This window comes from Ceratotherium simum, chromosome 11 (genome assembly GCF_057802395.1).
Source record: "Ceratotherium simum simum isolate JZ-2026a chromosome 11, ASM5780239v1, whole genome shotgun sequence".
In the NCBI taxonomy this organism is placed as follows: Eukaryota; Metazoa; Chordata; class Mammalia; order Perissodactyla; family Rhinocerotidae; genus Ceratotherium; species Ceratotherium simum.
Genome location: NC_141910.1, coordinates 17,095,945 through 17,118,814, shown reverse-complemented (window position 1 = coordinate 17,118,814; position 22,870 = coordinate 17,095,945). Strand labels below are relative to the sequence as shown.

Genomic DNA, 22,870 nt, shown 5'->3' with positions numbered 1-22,870 from the left:
ATGCATGCATGCCATTTGAGAGTCACAGAAACCCCCTTTTAAAAACAGGGGTTTCTTATTCTTTATTAACAAAAGGAGAAATTGAGGCCATATGATCTTCCTAAGGATACCGAGCAGAACCCACACCGGAAGCAGGCTCCACATTCTTTCCACTCTACCTTGCTGCCTTCTGTTAAACAGAGAATCATAAAGCCCAAGAAGCCTGTGTGACTTTCCTTCAATATTGGCCAAGGATTTTAAGAAGCTCTGAGAAAGTGTCTCTAGCCTATGGCCTATATGCAAGACTCCCAATCCTGCTCAGTCTTTATATGATGACATCCTTTATGCAGAGATGTCTTTTTTACTCAGAGAAAACACCCCTCTCACCCATTCTTGACATCCTCCTACAACCCGAGGCTGCCTAGAGCTGCTTCATGCTGACTCCACTCACTCCATGCCTAAGAGTTTGGCCAGGAGACCAAGTTCACATATCCCTTGTAGATATTTTGTGTGCTACTGCTCACAGCCTGTGGGAAGTTGGGGAGGGCAGAGAGGGGTCACGGATTTATAAACACTATTAGAACGCCTAGGGCTGTCAGACTCATTTTGGTTATGCTAGTTCAAAATAGTCATTTGAATCCTACTTTGAATCTAACTTTTTGTACCTTAACTTCACTACTCCTAGTTTCCCGTGCCAAGGAGAAGATAGAGGTTAGAATCTCCACTTTGCTGGAAGCAGCATTTAATATTTAAGGGCTGAGTATGCATCAAACCACAGCCAGAAATGTCTTGCTAAAGGTTATGTGGGTTTCATGTGGTGACTGCTTGGCCTAACCTATGGGTCAGCTGGCAAAGCATGACATGGTTCACTGACACATCCCCAGCCTTATCAGCCTATGGAAAAATGTGGGCAAGCCGTCTCTCTAAAATACTTTCTCGTGAGATTGGCTACAAGAAATAGGCTTTCAGAACTTTCAAGTTGATACTATTTCTGAAATATATGACTTTCAGTGTTTTAGTTGGGTACAGGAATTTTTATATTTTTCTCTATATCTCCCTTGATCTTCACAACATCCCTATAAGAGTGTAAAAGATGAATTATTATACCTATGTAATAATTGAGAAAACTTACAGAGTTAAAAAAACTTGTTCAAAAAGAAGACATTAATTAGCAGAGACTCTCATGTTAACAAGAGCAAAAGATTTTGGGTAAATCAAAAGAAATAATATCAAAGGTATATTTGCATCCAGTTCTTGAGATCAAATCCACATAGGGGAAACCATGGAAAGCTCGAGGAAATAGAATGGAAAATAGATATGACGTGCTGAGATGTAGTAAAGGAATTATAATTAGAATAATAATACCTACCATGTGTGTCTTTTATCTTCTAAGCACTTAACATATTATTTCTTATTTATCCCCATATAACCATTACTACTTTAATTTCTAATGGGGTCTCTGTGGTTCTTTGATTCATTGCTTTATATGTAATATGCCATTTTCCACTAACTGCTTTCAAGACTTTTTCTTCAGTTCTCAGCCATTTGATTATGATGTGTCTGGTTTTCTTTGAGTTTATCATATTTTGGCTTTTCTGAGCTTCTTGAATCTATAAATTTACGTCTTTCCCCAAATTCGGGGAATTTGCAGCCATTATTTTTCAAATATTTTTTTCGCACCAGCTATTTTCTCCTCTCCTTCTGGGACTCCAATGACACAAAGGTTAGACCTTTTTATATTATTCCACATGTCCCTGAAGTTCTGTTCTTTTTCAATCTTTCTTTCTGTTCTTCAGATTATATCATTTCTATTGATCTATGTTCGTGTTCACTGATTCTTTCCTGTTATCTCCATTCTGGTGTTGAGTTCATCCTTTGAATTTTTTATTGCAGAATACTGTGTTTTTCATTCCTAAAATATGTATTTAGTTCTCTTTAAAATTTTTATTTCTCTCCTGAGGACTTCTATCTTTCCATTTATTTCAAGTGTTTGCCTTTACCTCATGAAGCATAGTTATTATAACTGCTTTAAATTTTTTGTCTGATAATTCTAACCGCTCAGGATTGGCATCTTAATTGTCTTCTCCCTTGATAATTGGTCACATTTTCTAGGTGCTTTGTATGTCAACTAATTCTAGATTATACCCTACAAATTCTTAATATTAATTTTTTAGACTCTGAATCATATTCAAATATTCTGGAGACTGTTGATTTTTTTTTCTTTGTTTGCTTCAGTAGGCAATCACCCTGGCTAGCTTCAGACCACAAGTTCTATCTCTTCTTCTGTGGGTGGTGGTTTTTATGTCAGTTCAGTTTTCAAAGCCTTTGTTAAGCTGCTTTGGGTCTGTCCTGCGCATGTGCATCTCAGAGATGAGCCTGGGGCTTCCACAACTTCATATACAGAATTAGAGGGACCCCCTTCTCCAGCTCTCTCCTCTCCAGGATTTCCCCCACATTTTCTTTCTCATTGAGGCCCCCCTTTCTAAGTCCTCTAGCAAGAAAAAAGGGATTTCTCTTGGGGTTTTGGCCACCACATTGCTGCCATGCTGCTCTGTACTAAGACTGCTCATGGGGCAAAGCCAAGAGTAAAAAAAAAAGAGAAATAAAAATGGGGATTCCTTCCACATTCTTTGAACTACAGGGACCCCTTTTGCCAGAGGCTAGAATTATAGGGGCTTTCTTGGCTTTTTAGGTGACATTCCAGACCACTGCCATGTGACTGAGAACTACCCTCAGCTTAAAGCCACAAGAAAAAGGAGGGGGAAGAAATTGGAATTCAGCCTTGCATGGGTTATTTCTCCAGGTTTTAACTACCTTCTCCAAACCACCTGCTTTGTTTACTTTTCAGAGTCCTCATGTGTTTGTTTTTTTATCTTGTCCAGAGTTTTTTTGTTATAATCAGCAGGAGAGATAACCAGTAGCAAGTTTACTCTTATCTTGCCTGCTGTTACTTTAATTTTACAGATAAGGACACTGAGATTCACTTAGATAACTTGCTAAGGTCAAATAATAAAAATGGCAGAACTAGTATTCTGATTCTGGATTCGGTCCGACTCACGTGCTTTGCATTGTCTCCTATTACTCTTCCAAGATTTCTTAGCTTCATCAGTTTGCAAAACAATTGGCAAATTGTAACAAATTCTGTAGGTTTCTTCATTAGTATAATAAAGAATCTAATGTTAAAGTGCTATTAGTATAAATTATTTTAGTGTTAACTACTGCATATGATTCCTTAAAAACTCTCTGGATATTTTTTTTCCTGATCTTATTTGAAATACTTCAAATGTTTCATTATTTGGGAATGAGCTCATGTCAAGGAAGCCCAACTCTTCCCTTAAAAGAAATGAGGAATAGATATTCAATTTAATCAAATGCATTTTTGGCATCTATTGAGATGATCATATGTTTTCTTTGACCTACTAATACAGTGAAATGCATTAAAATATTTTTTAATATTGGATCATGCTTGCATTTCTGGTTATACTTAGTTGTGATATATTATTATTTCAATGTAGAGCTGAATTCTATTTTCTGTATTTTACTCAGAAATTTAGCATCAGTAATCATAATTGTGATTGGGCTGCTATTGCCTTTCTTACAACTATGTTTACATATAGTATTTTTTATATATATATTTTTTTACATCTAGATCATTACTTCTTCTAGAATTTATTCTGATGTAAGGTATAAGGCCAAGTTTCATCTTTTTTCTCCAAATGTTTAGCCAGTTTTTCCAACACCATTTGCTGAATAATCTTTTACTACCAATTTGAAAAATTAAACTCTTTCATAGACTTGAGTCCATTGCTGGGTTTTCTGTGCTGAAACACTGCAGTTTTATCTGTTCCTATGCTAAGATCACATTATTTTAATTAGTTTTAACATCTAGAGGACCAGTCTTTCCTCATTTCCAATTTTGGGTGAAAATCTCCCTGGTCTTTAATGTTTTCTTTCCCTACCATATGCATTTTAAATAACTTTTTTATGTTCCAAAATATTCTTGGGATTTTCACTTATATTGTATGAAAAGTACAGAATAACCTTAGGAAAATGGCATTGCATTTTTACTATATCTTCTATTTAAGGATATATCACTTCTCTTTTATGTCCCTCGGTAAGGTTTTGTTATTTTCTTCAGTTCAGTCTCATATAGCATTTGTTAAGTTTATTTCTAGGCATTTTAAAGTTTTGCTTCAATTGTGAATGAATTTTTTTCTGTTGTATTTCTAAATTGTTGTTCACTATAGAACAGTTAACCTATATTTGGGCTTTTATTAAATTCCGTAAAATGATTTTTAAAAATTTGCAAGTCGGGGAGATTGTAGTTTGCATCAGAAGAGGCCTAAGCCACCAAAATAGTTAAGAAATATTGGTTTGAGGGAAAACTATTGGTTTTATAGATTTATTTCTTATCCCATCATCTTAATGAAACATTTTATTAGTTCTAATGCTTTTCCAGTTAATTTTGGAGGGGTTTTCTAGTAAGATTATTGTATTATTTGTAATTAATGATAGCTTCTGTCTTCTTTTCTAATATTTACAGCTATTATGTCTTCTTATGTGTCTTACTACATTGGCTAAAGTTTTCAGACTTTAATGAGAGTGACTTGTGTTTCACAATTATGTACTTTATTGCATATTGGCTTCATGGAGATAGTTTATCTACTGTATTAAGGAATGATTCTTCAATTACAAGTTTATTAAAATTTTTTATCCAAAATAAATATTGTTTTATTAAATACTTTTTTGCCGTATCAAGATAATTATATCTTTCTTCTTTTACTTCCTTTGTCCTATCCACATGAAAATTTTAAATCAAAAGATTTCCTGATGAAAAAGTAACCTTACATTCCTGGAATAAATCTTATTTATCATGGTTTCTTCTTTTATTATATTTCTGGATTTGATTTAATATAAGCTGGAGGATATTGCTTATCAGTATTTAATATTAAGAGTATTCAGGAGTTTTATTTTATAGTATCTTTGTCAGGCTTGGGGTAAAAGGATTATGTGAGTTTAGAAAAATGTATTGGCACTTTTTTCCTATGCTATGGAATATCTTTAATATAGAAAGTATATGATCGTTCAAGGTTTGATAGAACTCAGAGGAAAACCGTGTAAGCCTAAATCATTATTAAAGAAGTTCTTTGACAATTATCTCAAGTTTTTATATGACTATTGTTATAATCATGTTTTCTACCTTGAGAAGTGGTAGAAATTACTGATGTACTGATATTTTAATTTTATAAAATACCTTTTTTTAGTTTTCAAAATCTCTTCTGTACCTATGGTTATATCCTTTTTCCCGCATTTAAGCAAAAGTATTATTTTTCTCTTATTTCCTCATTCAAACTACCCAACGGTTTGTCTCTTAAATTGATTCATCCATTCTCTTTTGTGTGTTTTTTTTGTTTTATGATTCATTATTTTATTCTTTTACTATTATTAATTCCTTCTTTTGCTTCTTCTACTTTATTTCCTCTCTTTTTCTGGCTTCTTGAATTTAAAGTTTATTCATTATATTTTACTATTTCTCGTTCAATAATAAAAGCTGTTATGAATATAAACTGTATTCTAAATCTCATCCTTGTTGAATCTCATATATTCTGACATGTACTGTTCTCATTATTGTTAATTTCTAAATAGTTTATATTTATAATTTGACTTTTGATTCAAAATAGTTTGTGAAGTGTTTCACAATTTCCACAAGCTTTTTGGTTTTTTACGTTTTTCTCAATTTCTAGAGTCATTTATAGTGTCAGAAAATGTGGTTTACATAATTTCTACTTTTTAAATTTATTAATTTTTCTTGGTGGACTAGTATATGATTTATGTTGATATAAGAAATATATTGATTCAATTTATCAAATATTTTATATTTTTGTTTACTTGACCTGTGAAGACAGAGATATTTAAAAACTTTCTACCATGACTGTTTTATTTGAATTTTCAACACCTTACTCTCTAATTTACATCATATTTTGTAGCTCACATGTGTCTTCATTATGGAATATATTTTTAATCAATATAAAATAAGCTTTTTGTCACCTTTAATGTTTTTTAAGACCTTTGTCCAAAAATAATATTATTAAACTTAAATTTTGTTTGTATATTCCTGCTACATCTTTGTTCATCCATTTATCTTTTACTCATCTTTGATATTTTGTTTAATTTTCCACCAGTGATTTGAAAACCATAATTTCATTTTTATTCTAATGACAGTTCCTAATGAATTTTGCCTATCTTTGTAATGGCAATAATTCAGTAATGTCTATTTATTTTCCTGGCTGAATTTCTTTTTAAGAAGTGTTTGCATTATGTTTCATAAATCCACAGACACACACACATACATATTTCCTTTCCAGTGCTTCGAGTTTTTAATTAATTTTATTTTTTTTATTTCTCAATTGGCTGAGCCCTTTTTCAGGTAAAATTTTCCTGAAGGTATGCGAATATTAAGCTTTCTAAGCCCCTTAGTGAATTCCCCTTGAGAGTGTTGTTATTCACCTCCAGGTAAATATTTATTTGAATATAAATTTCTTAGATCCTGACTATCTTTTCCCCTAAGTTCACTAGAGACAGTGACACAATGTCAATTTGCGTATATTAGAAAAAAGAGGAATGCCAACTTAGTATGTTTCTTCTTTGTGGGTAGCTTGTTTTCTCCTCCTGCATGCTTGTAAAAAAAGTTTTTTTTTATCTTTGGAATTTAAAAATGTCAAGAGAATATATCTAGGCATGGGTCCTCTCGTTAATTTTGTACAGTACTTTGTATAGGACTTGAGCCATTCTGTCTGACAACTTAATAATTTCTTCAGTTTAAGAAATGTTTTTCTATTCTTTTATTATTACTTTCGTTCTGTCCATCGGATTCTCAAATCTATCCAACATCACCTTTATAGTCTATTATAAGTATAATTGTTTAATCTCTATTATTTTTCTTTGAGTTCTTGGACAATGTTTCACTCTGGTCCTGTAACTCACCGATTCAGGTTGTTTCAGTTTTTGTTTTTGGAGTATCCAACCTACTATTCACTGCTTTCATTCCATTTTCTTTTTTTATTGTGGTAAAATATACATACCATAAAACTTATCCTTTTAAGCATACAATTCAGTGGCATTAAGTTGTGCAACCATCACCACTATCCACCTCCAGAACTTTTTATCAGCCCAAACTGAAACTCGCCCCAGCCCCTGGTAACCTCTGTTCTACTTTCTGTATAGATTTGCCTATTCTAGATACCTCATATAAGTAGAATCATATTATATTTGTCCTTGTGTGTCTGGCCTATTTCACTTAGCATAAAGTTTTCAAGGTCCATCCATGTCGTAGCATGTATCAGAATTTCACTCCTTTTTAAGGCAGAATGGTATTCCATTGTATGAATATACCACATTTTGTTTATTCAGTCATCTGTCAATGGGCATTTGGGTTGTTTCCATCTTTTGGCTATTGTGAATAATGCTGCTGTGAACATCGGCATGTAAATATCTGTTCGAGTCCCTGCTTTCAGTTCTTTTGGGCATATAACTAGAAGTGGAATTCCTATATCATATGGTAATTCTACGTTTAAAATTTTTTTTTGAGAAACCACCATACTGTACTGTTTTCCACAGTGGCTGCACCTTTTTACGTTCCTACCAACAATGCACAAAGATTCTAATTTCTCCACATGCTTACTGACAACTGTTTTTTCTGTTTTTTTTTTTTTTATAACAGCCACCCTAATGGGTATCAAATGGTATCTCATTTGTGGTTTTGATTTGCATTTCCCTAATGATTAGTGATGTTGAGCATCTTTTCATGGGCTTATTGGCCATTCATATATCTCCTTTGGAGAAATGTTTATTCAAGCCCTTTGCCCATTTTTTAATTGCACTGTTTTTTAATCATGTTGTTGTTGAGTTCTAAGAGTTTTTTATGTTTTAAGTATATAAATCCCTTATCAGTTATATGATTTGCAAATATTCTCTCCCATTCTGCAGAGTACTTTTTCACTCTGTTGATAGTGTCCTTTGATGCACAAAGTTTTTAATTTTGATGAAGTCCAATGTATCTATTTTTTCTTTTGTTTCCTGTGCTTTTGGTGTCATATCCCAAGAAATCATAACCAAATCCAATGTCATGAAGCTTTTCCTCTATGTTTTTTCCAAAAGTTTTATAGTTTTAACATTCACTTTTAGGTCTTTGATCCATATTGAGTTAATTTTTGTATATGGTTTAAAATAAGGGTCCAATTTCATTCTATTGCAAGTGGATATCCAGTTTCCCAGCACCATTTGTTGAAAAGACTGCCTTTTCCCCCATCAAGTGATTGGCACCCGTGTCGAAAATCACTTGACCACATATGCAAAGTTTTGTTTCTGGGCCGTTTTTTCAATTGCATTGATCTGCATGTCCGTCCTTATGCTAGTACCATGTTGTTTTGATTACTGTGGCTTTGTAGTAAGTTTTGAAATCAGGAAGTGTAAGTCTTCCAACTTTTGTTCTTTTTCAAGGTTGTTTTGGCTCTTTGAGGTCCCTTGAGATTCCATATGACTTTTAGGATGGATTTTTCTATTTCTGCAAAAAATGTCATTGGAATTTTGATAGAGATTGCATTGAATCTATAGATCACTTTGGGTAATATTGTCATCTTAACAATATTAAGTCTTCCAATCTGTGAATACAGGATATCTTTCCACTTATTCATGTCTTCTTTAATTTTTTTCATCAGTGTTTTATAGTTTTCAGTGCCATTGTATTTTTTAACTGATAATATCTTTCACCCCTATGAATACTTTCCTTTTCTTGAATTTTTCCTCTCTTTGTGGGTGGTACCTTGCTATTGTGTTAGAGACGGAATGTCTTTATTACGAATATGAATTAGAACTGTTCTATGTGTCCCCCTCTTTTTTATGAGTTTGCTTCAAAGGGGAAATTTTCTAAAATTGGTCCTCTTCTTCCCAACATCTGAGACTTTTCCTAAGTATAGTGACTTTAAAAATTGAGGTGAGTTCTGTCAGAGATCTTATAAATCTATGTTGAAAATGTGAAGATCCCAGGCTAAAAATGGGAAAATTTAGATGTAATGTAATTTTTTCTTGGAGGAGTAGAAACCCAGCAGTGTTTCCAAGGTAAGGAAGAAGCTGAAGTCAAAGGAAGATAGTCAGGTGTAGATGTTGGATCATTGTGTTAAGAACCTCTCCCACCACCTGCCACAGTCTGTTCTTTTCATGTCCCGGAATTCCGAACTGGTAGGTCCTTCCCTTACCCTGGTCTCAGCAGCTCTGCTTCTCGCAGGAATTCTTCCAAGTGTCTGGCATGTGTATGGCGCCCTTGTCTATTTTCCAGCAGTGAAAAACGTTTTCCCCTGTTATACTAGTTTTGTTGTTTCTACAGCATTTTGGGGAAAAAAAGGGGAATTAAAATATGTAGACCCAGATTACTAACTTTGACTGGAAATTTCACCTTTCCTCTAAACTTTGCAAGATTAAAAAAGCATAACGAAACAACTATGGGTCAAATTATGTCTTACTGTGGGACACTATTATGTCTTATCCAACCCACCAGCCTCATTTTACTGCTAAGGAAAATAATTCTCAGAGAGATTGAATTATTTGCCCAAATTCACACAAATAATCAGTGGCAGTAGAATTTTTTTTAAAAACTCACAAAATTGAAAATTTTAAATCCAGTGATTTTTATTCTACGTTACACAGCCTATCTAATTCACTGCATCTGTATGCATACTGCTGTCTTTTTTTTTCTTATCTGTGGAATACCTGAATGGAAGCAACCACTACGTATATGTGCAAATGCATAAATACATATGCATTTATACATATCTATATATAATTTTTTATTAATGGCTTATTATGTACCAATAACCTAGAATACTTTCTCGGCTATAGTAAGAGAAAATGATAATACCTACCTTGTAAGGTCGTTATGGGAATTATATTATTTATTACATGTATAATATAGATGGGGGGCCAGCCCAGTGGCACAAGCAGTTAAGTGCATGCGTTCTGCTGCGGCGGCGTGGGGTTCGCCGGTTCAGATCCCGGGCGCTCATCGACGCACCACTTGTCAAGCCATGCTGTGGCGGCGTCCCATATAAAGTGGAGGAAGATGGGCATGGATGTTAGCCCAGGGCCAGTCTTCCTCAGCAAAAAATAAAAGAGGAGGATTGGCAGATGTTAGCTCAGGGCTGATATTCCTCACACACACAAAAATATATATATATATGTATATATATAGATGGGGATACCAAGGTAGAGAAGGCTCCAGGCCACTCTGCTGTAAAAGTGTAGGAACCTGGATTTGAACCCAGGCATCATGGCCCTAGGTCCACACTCTTAACCACTATATTATAGGTTTTCCCACAATTTTACTGTTATGTACAGTTTTAAATTAAAAACAAATCCGAGCATACACAATTAACCACCCAAAAACCCTCTGACTTCTTCAAGAAAACAATTTCCTGAAAGCATATGCCCTCTACACATTTCATCCTCACGGCCTTTTGACAACCTCAGCTTGGAAATACCCCTCACAAAGAGGGAAAGAGGTAGCATCAGCAATTCACAGATGGGGTTAAGAGGTTAAGTATCTTGCTTATTGCTTGAGGAGTTGGGGTGAAAGCCAAGAACGCTTGGCTCAAACTGCTGAGTGGAACCCAAGAGACCACACTTCTCCGTCCCTCTCAGTCATCCTTTGGTTTGGTTGAGAGTGTGGTTTCGCCATTAGTGTCACAGGGGAAAATGACATATTCTGGACACATTGCTTGATTCCTGGAGCAGAGTGATTACAGGCTGTCATTACCAAGAGACATAGTTCTAAAAGCTTTTTCTAAATTTAAAAATAACAAGAGAGAAAAAGAGTCTTCAGATATTTAGTGCTTGAAAGAAGCTGGATTTGTTCCATTTTGAGATACTATTCATTTAGATATGAGAAGATTTGATGGTAAAATTAAGAGAAATAAAGGGGAACGTTTATTTATTCTCTTGTCTTGCTGACTGAAAGATAATATCATGGGGTCTGAGTTAATGGGAAAGTTCCTTATCTCTCTGTGCCTCTGTTTCTTCAACTGTAAAATGAGTATAATGATAATCCCTACCTCATAGAACTGTTGGCAGGATTAACAAAGCCAGGCACATAGTAAGTGTTATTGTTACTATTGTGGTTGTTGTTGGGATTTTTGACAAACAGCTAAGCGATCACCCCAAATCCTCCTGGACAAATCCCGTAAATCATCACAGCATATCCAACAGTAATTCAAAGAATGAGTCCCCAGTTCAGCCTGGCTCACATCCTTCTCTGAAGTTTTTAACATTTGGCCAGTCTATCCCTCTATCGAGGGATATAGGCAGAAAATACTGCTTCAGCACAAAGCCAAATAAAAGCTATTGTTTTGCTTGTCTAATGATTCTAGCAAGACTATTTCCAGACAAGAGTGCATGAGCAGTGTTTCTAGAGGAAGTCTGTCTAAGGGCTCCTCTTTTTGAGTCACAATGATGGTAAAAAGAACCCACCTTGGAGCAATTCAGCGGGTCTGGGAACAGACTGATTTGAGAGAGTAGTGTGGTCCAGCGCTTCTCACCAATCTTCCTCTGGGGTACCCCTGTTAGTAGAAGAAAGTAAAAATGTACCCCTTGGGTCCTAGGGTATAACTTGAAGTGACTCATCGAAAGCAAGAAATTTCTTCAGCATCCTTTTATCTTAAAAATGCATGTGCATTTGTATTCCATTCCACAATATACCAATGTTTGATTTTATATAAAAATCATGTTGAGTTCTTTCTCAAATTTTGGAGTACAATTTATGTTCTGGAAAAAATGTGTGTGTGTGTATGTGTGTATCCTTTGCCTTTGTGTACAGTACACTGTCTTGTACCAAGTTTGGACACCGTAGATGTAGTAGAAACAATACAGACTTTGGACTAGAGCCCTGTCTTGGTTCCAATCTGGACTCTACCAGCATATGCCTGTTACAGTATTTCCCTGAATCTGTTTTCTCAAAAATACGGTGAGGACAATAATGCCCACCATATGGTGGTGTTGTGAGGCTTTTGTGAATTAACTCATGGAAAGTGCCCAGCAGAGACCCTGGCACAGCATAGATACTCAGGAAATGTTACTTCCCTTCCTCACCTACTATCCCTCACGTGGCAAATACATGTAAAGGATAAAAACTGACAAAGCAGTCTCCAGAAATGTTCTTGTCTGGAGGAAGCCAGCAAGGCAAACTTCAGAAGTAGTCAACAGAACCCAAGAATGGTAGAGTTCTCATATTCGAAACTAGCCAGCAAAACTAACAAATTTTCTGTGGCACAAAAACAAAACCAAACCAAAAAATCCACCGCTGCTAGTCAACATCAGGCATCTCCAAACTGAAGTGCCTCACCTGTCCATCACCTAACTCTTAGCCCCTTGGCCTCCAGGATGGGGACCTGAGACTTAGACTGAGCACTGCCTTTGATAGGCTCTGAATGCCTCCTCATGAACTACACATTCAGCCTTTGCTATTCACTCTCAACAGTTTTTTAAAAATTATTAAATATTTTGAGTATAATAAAAGTATACAAAAAAAAAGGATAATGAATACTCATTATCCACCTCCAAGCTTATGAAATAAAATATTACAGATATTGATACCCCCTATGTACACTCTCTTTTCTATTTCCTCACCAGAGATGATCACTATCCTGAATTTGGGCTTTATCCATTTTAATGGATGTTATATATTTTTATATACCCATGAGCAATATATTATAGTGTTTCATATTAAGCTTTACAATAAGTGGTCATATTGTACGTATTTTTCTTGAACTTGCTTTTATACTTAACATCATGTTTTTGAGACTTTTTCTATGTAGATACACGTAGCTGTGCTTGGTTCATTTTAACTAATGTGTACTTTTCTCTTGCATCTTACTGTATTGTAATAATGTACCGTCATGTACTTATTTATTCTCTTATTTATGGACAATTAGTTTGTTTCTAATTTTTTTGCTGTTATAAACAAAGTTGCAATGAATACCCTCATACTTGTCTTCTGGGTGATCAGAAGCAAGAATTTCTCTATGATATGTAACGAGGGATTGAATTACTGGGTCTTGTGGTATATGAATATGTAATTTCACTAGGCATGATTTAATTGTTCTCCAAAGGGGCTGCACCAATTTACATTCCCAGTAGTGATTTGTAAGTGTTCTCATTGCTCCACATCCTCCCAACATCTTGTATGATCCCCCAACTCTTCTTCTCAAGCAGACTCTGCCCTCATATGACTTGTGGGTTGGATTATCTGGTATGAAGCTAGTATACTCTCACCTACTCCCACCTCCAGCCCAATTGCTCCAAAGTGTGACAGGGAAGTCCTGTCTTTGGAGAGAACTGTAGCCTACACTAGCCTATACTAAAGTATACGGTCTGACCAAAACAGAAGATGCTTGCCTGTCGTCTACCCTAGGACTGTCCACTTTCAGCTTCCACCTGAGAAGGTGACATTGGGCTCCACAGTCTCTTACACAAGACTTGGCAGAGTGCCACTCTATCCTACGCCCTTCCAAACACTCATTGTGGTCAGTAGTACTAACCTCAAGTACATCAACTTGACAATTTTAGATGCCGTCAGCACCAGGAGAGACTCAATCCCTATTGAACTAAGAGGGGTATAGAACTGAAGGTTCTTATAGGAGGAAGCTATATATTTGGGCAACCATGAATATAGAGCCCACTTTCCACCACTCCCGTCTCCTGCAAAATATGGCTAAACTGGGCAAAAGAGTTAGTGATGGGGAAAGTCTTACAGGGATTTTTTTCAAAAGCCAAGCAGTGCCGTAGGAAACTACATGGTGAAAACCATTGCACAAATGAGTAACCAACCAAAATAGATCTGCATAGAGAGGAGTTTGTTTGAACAAATTCATCACATTGCCCTGTGATTAAACCATCACTCTTGTCCTTTATGCCAACTTAGGCTGCAACCTTTGGAAATTCCTTGATGAGCCCTGCTTAGTGAGCTTCAGTTACTGGTCTGCACTTGACCTTGGGTCACACGATGGACTACTCTTATCTGCCAGGTGTGGCCTCTCCAGTTCCCAGCAGATGCCCAGGTTCTGTTTCTGCTCACACTTCAGCTCTCACATGAAATTAGATGCAGACTCTGAGCTGGAAGGGAGTAGATCTTATAGTTCCAGACCTTCATTTTATATTCAAGAAATTTAAAATGCACGGAAGTTAGCTGACATGCCTAGGAGGTGAGAGAACTAGGATTCAATTCCATCTTCCTCCAAAGTACATGCTCCTTTGAATGGCACTAAAGTCACGGGAAGAATGAGATTACCTTGCAAAACAGTGTAAGTGTAAGAATGGGGGCATCTGAGTTCTGAGGCACTCCAATCTTTAGAGTTCTAGAAGAGGAGGAAAAGCCTACATAGAAATATGAGAAAGAACAACTGATGAGGGAGATGAAGAGAGTATACTATAATGGAAGTCAAGAGAAGAAAGCAATTTAAAGTTGGGGGAGGTCAACTGTGTCTGACACTGTCAGAGGCCGAGTAAGATGAAGCCTGAGAGGCGGCCATTGGATTGGCAATGTGGAGATCATTGGAGACCTTGACAAAAGTAGTCTCAGCAGAGTTGTGGAGACAAAAGTCAGAGAAGAATGGGATAAGGTGAGGGCTTCCAATTTTTAAATGAGGGGTAAAGACATTTTTGGGCCCTTTCCCTCACAAAAAAGCACCCCAAAACCAGGGGAATGTGAAACAAAACCAGAAAGCCCATCTTTGAGGAAACGACGAAAGATTTAAACCATAAGAACACTATAGGGGCCTGTCCAGTGGCATAGCGGTTAAGCTTGCGCCCTCCGCTTCGCGGCCCGCAGCATCCCACATAGAGCAACTAGAAGGATGTACAACTATGACATACAACTATCTACTGGGGCTTTGAGGAGGAAAAAAAAAAGGAAAAAAGGAGGAAGATTGGCAACAGATGTTAGCTCGAGACCGGTCTTCCTCACAAAAAAGAACACTATATATGAGGACAGAAAGGACAGAGGAGTGGCGAATGATGTAAACAGTATGGAAAAAAGTCAAATACAATCCTGCAGAAGGAGATGCTGAAGAGGAACAAGGCTTGTAGCCTTGCAAAATCCTGGAAAGCTGAAAACTTGAATTGTCAGATACTTCAAAAGGCAAGGAAGGGCTACAGGGTAAAAACTGGAATATTTTTTCAAAGTTCATCTAAGGAGCTGTTCAACCTTCAGAACTACCTACCTCCACTACATTCTGAAAATCATCCCTTCTCCATCTCCACCAAAGAAGAGAAGTATATTCTCTGACCAAATTAAACAAGAATGATTTCACAGTCAGACACCAGGCATGGGAGATTATGGAGACATCTGCATAACAAATGTTGCTACTTCCAATCCTCCCCCTTGTCAATTCCAGACCTAACATCTAAAGAAAGAGTTTGAAAACTACTTATCTGTAGAAATAAATACCTCAGAGGAGGAAAAATGTAAATACACTGATATTTGAAGTTCTTCAACAAAAAAACCTGTTGACAAAAGCCGGTCATTCAGCAACTAGCAAGCCCCACCATGCACACAGAGCTTCCAACATGTCTTCTAGTCTCGCTCATTCACTGTGAGCAGACAACCAAAGATCCCTCCACATTTGAAGAAAGTCTCCACCAGGAAAGACAGGGAAGTGAGGAAGCCAGTATTCTTTCAAGAAGTTGTGTTGTGGAGAGAAATGCAAATCAATTGGTCAATAACTAGAGGGAGATGTGAAGTCACAGAGGATTTATTTTTTTAAGATGAGAGATACTAGAGTATATTTATATGCTGGTAATCAGCCTTTGGTGTTTTTCTCCCCGACCTGAAACAAATGTGTAGTCACAAATATTTAGAAAAAGCCTTTACACTATGTCTGCTTCTGGTTAGGATATAGAGGGATATGAAAAACCTTCATTTCCATAGTCAACCTGAAAAGTCCAGACAAAATAAAATTCATACATTTCTATGGGCCTAGCAGACATGGGAAGCACTGACAAACTGAATTAGAGAGAAGCAAGCCCTTTACAGCTGAGCAGAGATCTGCAGAAGTTTCCATACTTGGAAGTGGATGTCTGGTCTGGGTATGGACAATTGGAAAAGTAGGTCAACCACGGACAAAGGCTTTTCAGGGATGAAGAAAAGTCAGCTGAACCTTAGACAACGATATGTGCCAGAGGGATGGATTATCCAAAAGAGCCCCTGGATGAAAAAGAAATCTCTCAGCTGAGCATTCTCCCCCTTCACCCACACCTCTGCATTTTTCCAAGAAAGTGGCAGTGGAACAGTTGCTGAAAAGTAGAGAAAAATTGCATTAATCCCATGTATTCTTGTGGTGTTTGGATTCTGGAGTCCTACCAAGATTGAATCCAAAGTTCAAACAAAAATATCTGAAGCTACACCTAATTCCCTCCCAACTCAAATACTGAAAAGGCTACAAAGGCAGGGCAAGGCAGAAGGCTGGGAGTTGGGCTAATAACAGGGAATATAGACTCTAATTAAAGCTGTGGGCCACCCCAGGCTCAACCTAACTGAAGGAGGAATCTAAATAATCAGCCCCTGCCCTAACTCACAAAGATAAAAAGCTTACACTCTGCAGTGAGTAAAAAAACAAATCAACATTATACCTGTCTCCACTGCTTTTTTTATACACAGTGTTTGAAATACAAATTAAAAGATTATGAGACATGGGAAGAAGCAGGAAAATGTGACCCATAATCAGGAAAAAACACAATAATGGAAGCAAACTACAGTTGTCTCAATTATTGGAGTTAGCACACAGGGACTTTAAAACAACTATTATAAACATGTGAAGAATTTACAGGAAAAGGTTAATATAATGGAGGAAGATATGGGTATCAGGGAAAAAAAACTCAAAGAAAGAACAGCCAAGAGAAAACTGTGGAACTGAAAAATACAATATCTGCAGAAAAGGGATTAATGAACTTAAAAGCAAGTTAATAGAAATTATCTAAACTGAAAGAGAGAAAAAGAAAAGATTGTAGGGGGATGAGTCAGGTCCTATGATTTGTGGGATGATATTGAGAGGTCTAATATATGTGTAATTGGAATACCAAACATGGTATTCCACACACAGATCCAAGAAGCTAAAAGAATCCCAAGAAGCTCAATGAATCCCAAGCAGGACGAATACAAACAATACATCACCTAAGTACATCATAGTCGAATCTCTGAAAACCAGAATAAAGAGATAATCTTTGTGTGTGTGTGTGTGTGTGTGTGTGTGTGTGTGTGTGTGTGTGAGGAAGACCAGCCCTGAGCTAACATCTATTGCCAATCCTCCTCCTTTTTCTTTTTCCCCCTTTTTCTCCCAAAGCCCCAGTAGATAGTTGTATGTCATAGTTGCACATCCCTCTAGTTGCTGTATGTGGGACACCGCCTCAGCATGGCCCCACAAGCACTGCGTTGGTGAGCGCCCAGGATCTGAACCCGGGCCACCAGTAGCGGAGCGTGCACGCTTAACTGCTAAGCCACGGGGCAGGCCCCAAGAGATAATCTTAAAAGCAGTCAGAGGGGAGGGGAAAAGACATATTATGAACAGAGGAACAGCAATGAAAATCACTTACTTTTCATCAGAAAAAAACCACATGCAATTTAGAAGACAAAAGATCAACATCTTTAAAGAGACAAAAGAAAATAAGTCAACTTAGAATTCTATATCCAGTGAAAATATCCTTAAAATTGAAGGCAAAATTAGGATATTTTTAGGAAAAAAAGCTAAAAGAATCATCACCAGCAAATATGCACTACGAAAAATAAATGCTAAAGGAATTCTTCAGGCTGAAGGTAAATGATACCAAGTATGAACTAGATCTACAAAAACAAGGAAGGAAAAGTACCATAAATAATAAAGATTTTCTTAATTTTATAAAAAGACAATTGACTATTTAAGGCAGAAATAATAACACTCTACTTTGGAGTTTACTACATATGTAAAAGTAAAATATATGACAGTAATACCACAAAGGATGAGAGGGGATTATATGGAAGTATAATATTAAAGGGTTCTTCCATCATATGAGAAGTGGCATAATATTAACTTATGGTAGCGTGTTATAAAATAAGGATGAATTTCATAATCCATAGAGCAACTGCTAAAACGAAATGAAAGAGAGGATGTTACTATAGATCCTACAGATGTTAAAAGATAATAAAGGAATATTGTGAAAAACTTTATAGAAATAAATTCAACTATTATAAAGGAAATGAATAAATATCTGTACCTGTTGCTGTATATAAATTATACCTCACTAAAAAAAATATAGGAAAGGATCTTTGGTTCAACATGCATCTTGATGTCATTAATCATGTTGGCCTATCCTTAGATAAAAGTCCCAAACAGGCTATGATTTGTATACATTATAAACAAATGATTAGAGTTGGTTGGGGAATTTCATGACTCCAAAAGTAGTAGCAAAATGTCTTTGATTAATCTATGTCCTTCTGTTCTGTTCACTCTGTGTTTTCTGTAGTTAACACAGGAGCCATAAGGCCATCTGGAAATGTTGTGAGTGCAGCATTAGTGGTAATGGTGATGTGTGTTTACTATATAAATCGAGACTCTGAAGCCAACAACTGCAGGACATTTGAGAAAAGTCCAATTCCACAGAAGCTCTTTTATAGGAGGCAAGAAGTTGACAGTGCAGAGCTGATGTTGGGTTATTTTGGGGTTAGTTGTTTTTATAGACTGGAAATGTGGTAGACATTGCATACCCTAAGAAGGATTTTGCAGTAGGAGCTTCACTGGAATACTTGGGATAAAAGCTTTTTGAAGTGCTTCTTGATGTGCTTTAATGTTTTCATCAGTAAATATTATCAAAATGTCACAACACAACTGGAATCCCAGAAAGTAATCTTCATGAAGTGTAGAAAAATTCCCAGGGCAACAGAAAGTCCAGCAGACATTGTGACTGAGTCTCCCCATCCCCCACCCCTACAAACCAGTGGAGTGCTGGGTGGATGGTGCACGCTCAGTAAATAGTTGTGGAAATGAATGGATGGATAGATGGTTGCATACAAACTGGAATCATTCATTCAACAACAGATAACCTACTCTAGGCCCATCATTAAGTGTTGTGGGAGTTGCAAAAGGAACACAAGACATGTGACCTGAGAACCCTTAACTTCTAAGTAGGAACGCTGGCAGACATGTGAAACCACTAAGGAAAACAGGAGTCTCTTTAATAGCAGCCTCTCTTTGTAGGATTCCCGGCCTCTCTCATTTCCCAGGAAGATAACATTTCATTTGGTAATAACCAAGCCCTCAGAGCAGTTCTTATCACCCCTTTTAAAAGATCTTTCTCCCAATTTTCTTCTGTTTCTAAGAGAGCATTAAAAAAATAGGCCCTTATTAATAGTTCTATCGTCCCAGAATTCAAACAGACCCGCAATTTCCATGAAACCATCTGTTTTGTTTGCTTAGATGTTGTGGGTGCTTAGAGAAGCGGCAGCGAGTGGGGAGGTGGGGCCAGAAGTCATTTGATCTTTTGAGAAGTAAGGGTGGTATACGGGGAGGTTGTGATCACTGCTTGCATGAGCGAGTTCATATCTTGCCAGACACAAAGTATCAAGGATAAGGACAGTCTCCAAAACAGCCTTTGCTTGTTCTGGTACCAAAAAAATAGAAAGCTCAAGAAAACACTTGTAAAGAAAAGGAAATAAGCTTAGAGAAAACACCCCCGTTCCCAGACTTTATCTGGCAGGGAAAAAATACAGCGAAGCCAAGGAACCTTTTCCACACCCCCAATATGCCTTTTATAAACCCTCTTTTTTAAGCTTCAGTCTTAACACAATATTCTAGTTTTAGTGTTACCACCATGTACCAAACTTCACTAGTCCATGACTAAACATAAGACCACATTTACTTTTTTTTTTTGCATTTACTTTAATGTCCAATCTCCTCCCACCTAACTCACAAAGTAGCCCCCTCCTCTATAGCACCCCCCAGCTACTCTGAAGGGTTTCACCTCCGTGTGCTGAAGACAAACCCCAATTTTCCTATCCCAGCCTCACCCTCATATCTCAGCCTCACCCTCACGCCACCTTGCCACCACCGTTACCCTTGTGAAACTGCCGACCTGCAGGACAAAACTGCCCTCTGCCAGGTGACTGCTAATGTCATCTGCTCTCCTCCCGATGGTTGCCTCGGTGGGTGGCACTGCTGTCATCTTTATCACTCCTTCTAATGCACAACAATGAAATCTGAAAGGACAGATAGATGTGCTTTCTCATTATCAAACAATAGAGTTGACATTAAACTATGCCTTCTGATGGGATTTATTGAAATACTGGGGATAATGTAAAGAAGTACAACACAGAGAATGGTTTATAAGCACCACATGGGGACAGACCTAGGGTCAGTCACCAGGTCAGCTCCTACCTGGCCTCCCTCCACGTGGCCAAGTGAAGCTCATCCCCGCCCCCAACATTGACCTCCTCCCAGGGTGATTAACGGCGGAGACCTCTGATCCCTCCTCTCCCCTCTTTAGTAAATATTTGTTGAATGACTATAATGTTCCAGGTATTGTAGTAGACACAGAAAGATCCTTTCCTATATGTTTTTTAGTGAGGTATAATTTATATATAGTAGCATGCACAGATATTTATTCATTTCCTTTATAATCGTTGAATTTATTTCTATAAAGTTTTTCACAATATTCCTTTATTATCTTTTGACCTCTGTAGGATCTATAGTAACATCTTCTGTTTCATTTTGTTTTAGCAGTTGCTCTATGGATTACAATATTCATCCTTATTTTATAACAGGCTACCATAAGTTAATGTTATGCCACTTCTCATATGATGGAAGAACCCTTTAATATTATACTTCCGTATAATCCCCACTCATCCTTTGTGATATTATTGTCATATATTCTACTCTAACATACATAACAATCTCCAAAATCACACGAGTGTTAGTGTTTCTGTCTTCAGGAATCAATGGTCTGGCACATGGTAAGTAGTCAGACAGTGTTAGAAATGGTCATTGCTCTGCACTAGTTCGTGTGTTATGGAGAACTTCCCACTTCTTCAGCACTGTTCTATGCTAGGAGGCTGCTTGGCAGAGTAGAAAGCCATTTTGAGTCAGACAGATTTGCCCTCAAGCCTCTGCTCTCCTACTTAGCCTCTCTGAACCCAAATTGTCTCATCTGTAACGTGAGGGTGATACTACCCACCTTGAGCAGTTAGTGTGAGGATGAAATCAGAAATCTTTGAGCAGGGCCACACTCAGTAAACGTCCCCTTCCTTCCCTGCTCAAAAGGAGCTAACTTTCGTAATTTAAATAGTGCCCCTCCACCCTCTGCCACTGAAGACACCCCAGTGGGAGGAAGGTAATTTCAAACCCTTTCATAGGCTTACAGTTTATAAAGAAGGTTAATGTTTTTTTCAGAAATTACACTTTCTTGCTCTTTTCGGCACAATATGGAGCTATTTAAAAGACAGAAACATGGATGTAGACATCTTACATCCCAGAGAGAATGAGCCACAAAGGTTCTATTTGGTCCCCAAACCATTCGCGTTTCCTACTGCTGTCTGACCCTTTCCCAATGCCGTAACCCACTTCCTCTTCCTACCTCACCGTGCCTTGAGCAATCAGAGAAAGAAAACACAGGCGCCAGCCCGCAGAAAGCACTCTTGGTTGTCCTGGGAAGTGTAGATTGCCTGGGCTTTTATTTTCAAAGCTGACTACACGGTTTCCTGTGGCACAGCCACGCGGGTGGCAGAGTTTGCTCTGATGCCTGCCCCTCCCACTTGTGTTCCTTGTGGTGGCCTTGCCCTGGGTTCTGGGTACTCGCCTCTTTCTGGATCACCTGAGCCATTTGCTTCTTGATGTAGAAGTGCCCAAGTTGCTGTGTCCCCTCAGGAGCAGTTGCATTTTAAGACTCATTTCCAGTGTAGAATGAAAACTTTGTCCTGTTAAGGGAATGGAAAACTTTCACGAGCAGATGGAGATTCCTGAGGAAGGGTCCTTTTCCCTCAGTCCTTAAATCTCACCCATCCTACGCTATGGCTGATCTGAATGGGTAATGTACTACAAAGACTTTCCCACTGATAGGCTTTGGCGAACTGTTGGGACAATAGAGCAGTATCCATGGAGATAAGAAAAAGACTAATGCATATGACTATCAACAGCAAAGTAAAAAATGTTCTAATAAGACTAATAGCCTGTCTTTGGATTTCAGGGAACAGATCCGTCAAGGCCTAGAAGAACTCCAGAAGGTTCTGCCAGGAGGAGACACTTACATGCATGAAGGATTTCAAAGGGTAATTATAAAATAGTTTTAAATTCCAAATGTAAAGTGTGATATGGAAACATCAGCACAGAGATGGCTGATGAGATAAAGCACATATGTTAAGGGAATTGAATAACACCCAATGGTAAGAGAGTAAAAAAAATTTTCCCATAAGCTTGTACGCTGATAATTCTATCCAAAAGAACTGAAGGAATGAATTTCCTGGCTCCTTCCCTGACACTGATGTAGGATTTATTAGCTAATGCTTGGCTGGCACTCTTGAATCATGCTGTATGCAAGTCCCATCCTTCCCAAGGTAAACTTTTCTGTATGGTGCTTCAGTGGTTGAGACAGAATTTCAATGACCTCAACCTTAAGGAAAACAAGTCCTAGTCTATGAGATGAAAGACATTGATCCATGTTCACGAGTATATTAATTCAATGTCAGGGCAACTTTAGATGAATGTCATCCATTGATATCTGAGGGAAGCTTGGGTGAATTACATAAAGAATCAAGACTGAGCCATGGCTGCATCTCCAACACCAGAGCCCACTGCCCAATATGGCATTTGGAAGGGCAAACAGTGGCTAT

General features: G+C 37.5%; 1 protein-coding gene across 1 annotated transcript in view; it reads left to right on the top strand.

Moving 5' to 3' along the window:
* Positions 1-22,870, top strand: part of ANTXR1 (ANTXR cell adhesion molecule 1) — a 221,384-nt gene that overhangs the window by 31,377 nt on the left and 167,137 nt on the right. Inside the window, exon 4 of the mRNA XM_004435592.3 lies at positions 22,228-22,309. Coding sequence (XP_004435649.3) covers positions 22,228-22,309 — 82 coding nt within the window. The remainder of the gene's footprint in view (positions 1-22,227; positions 22,310-22,870) is intronic.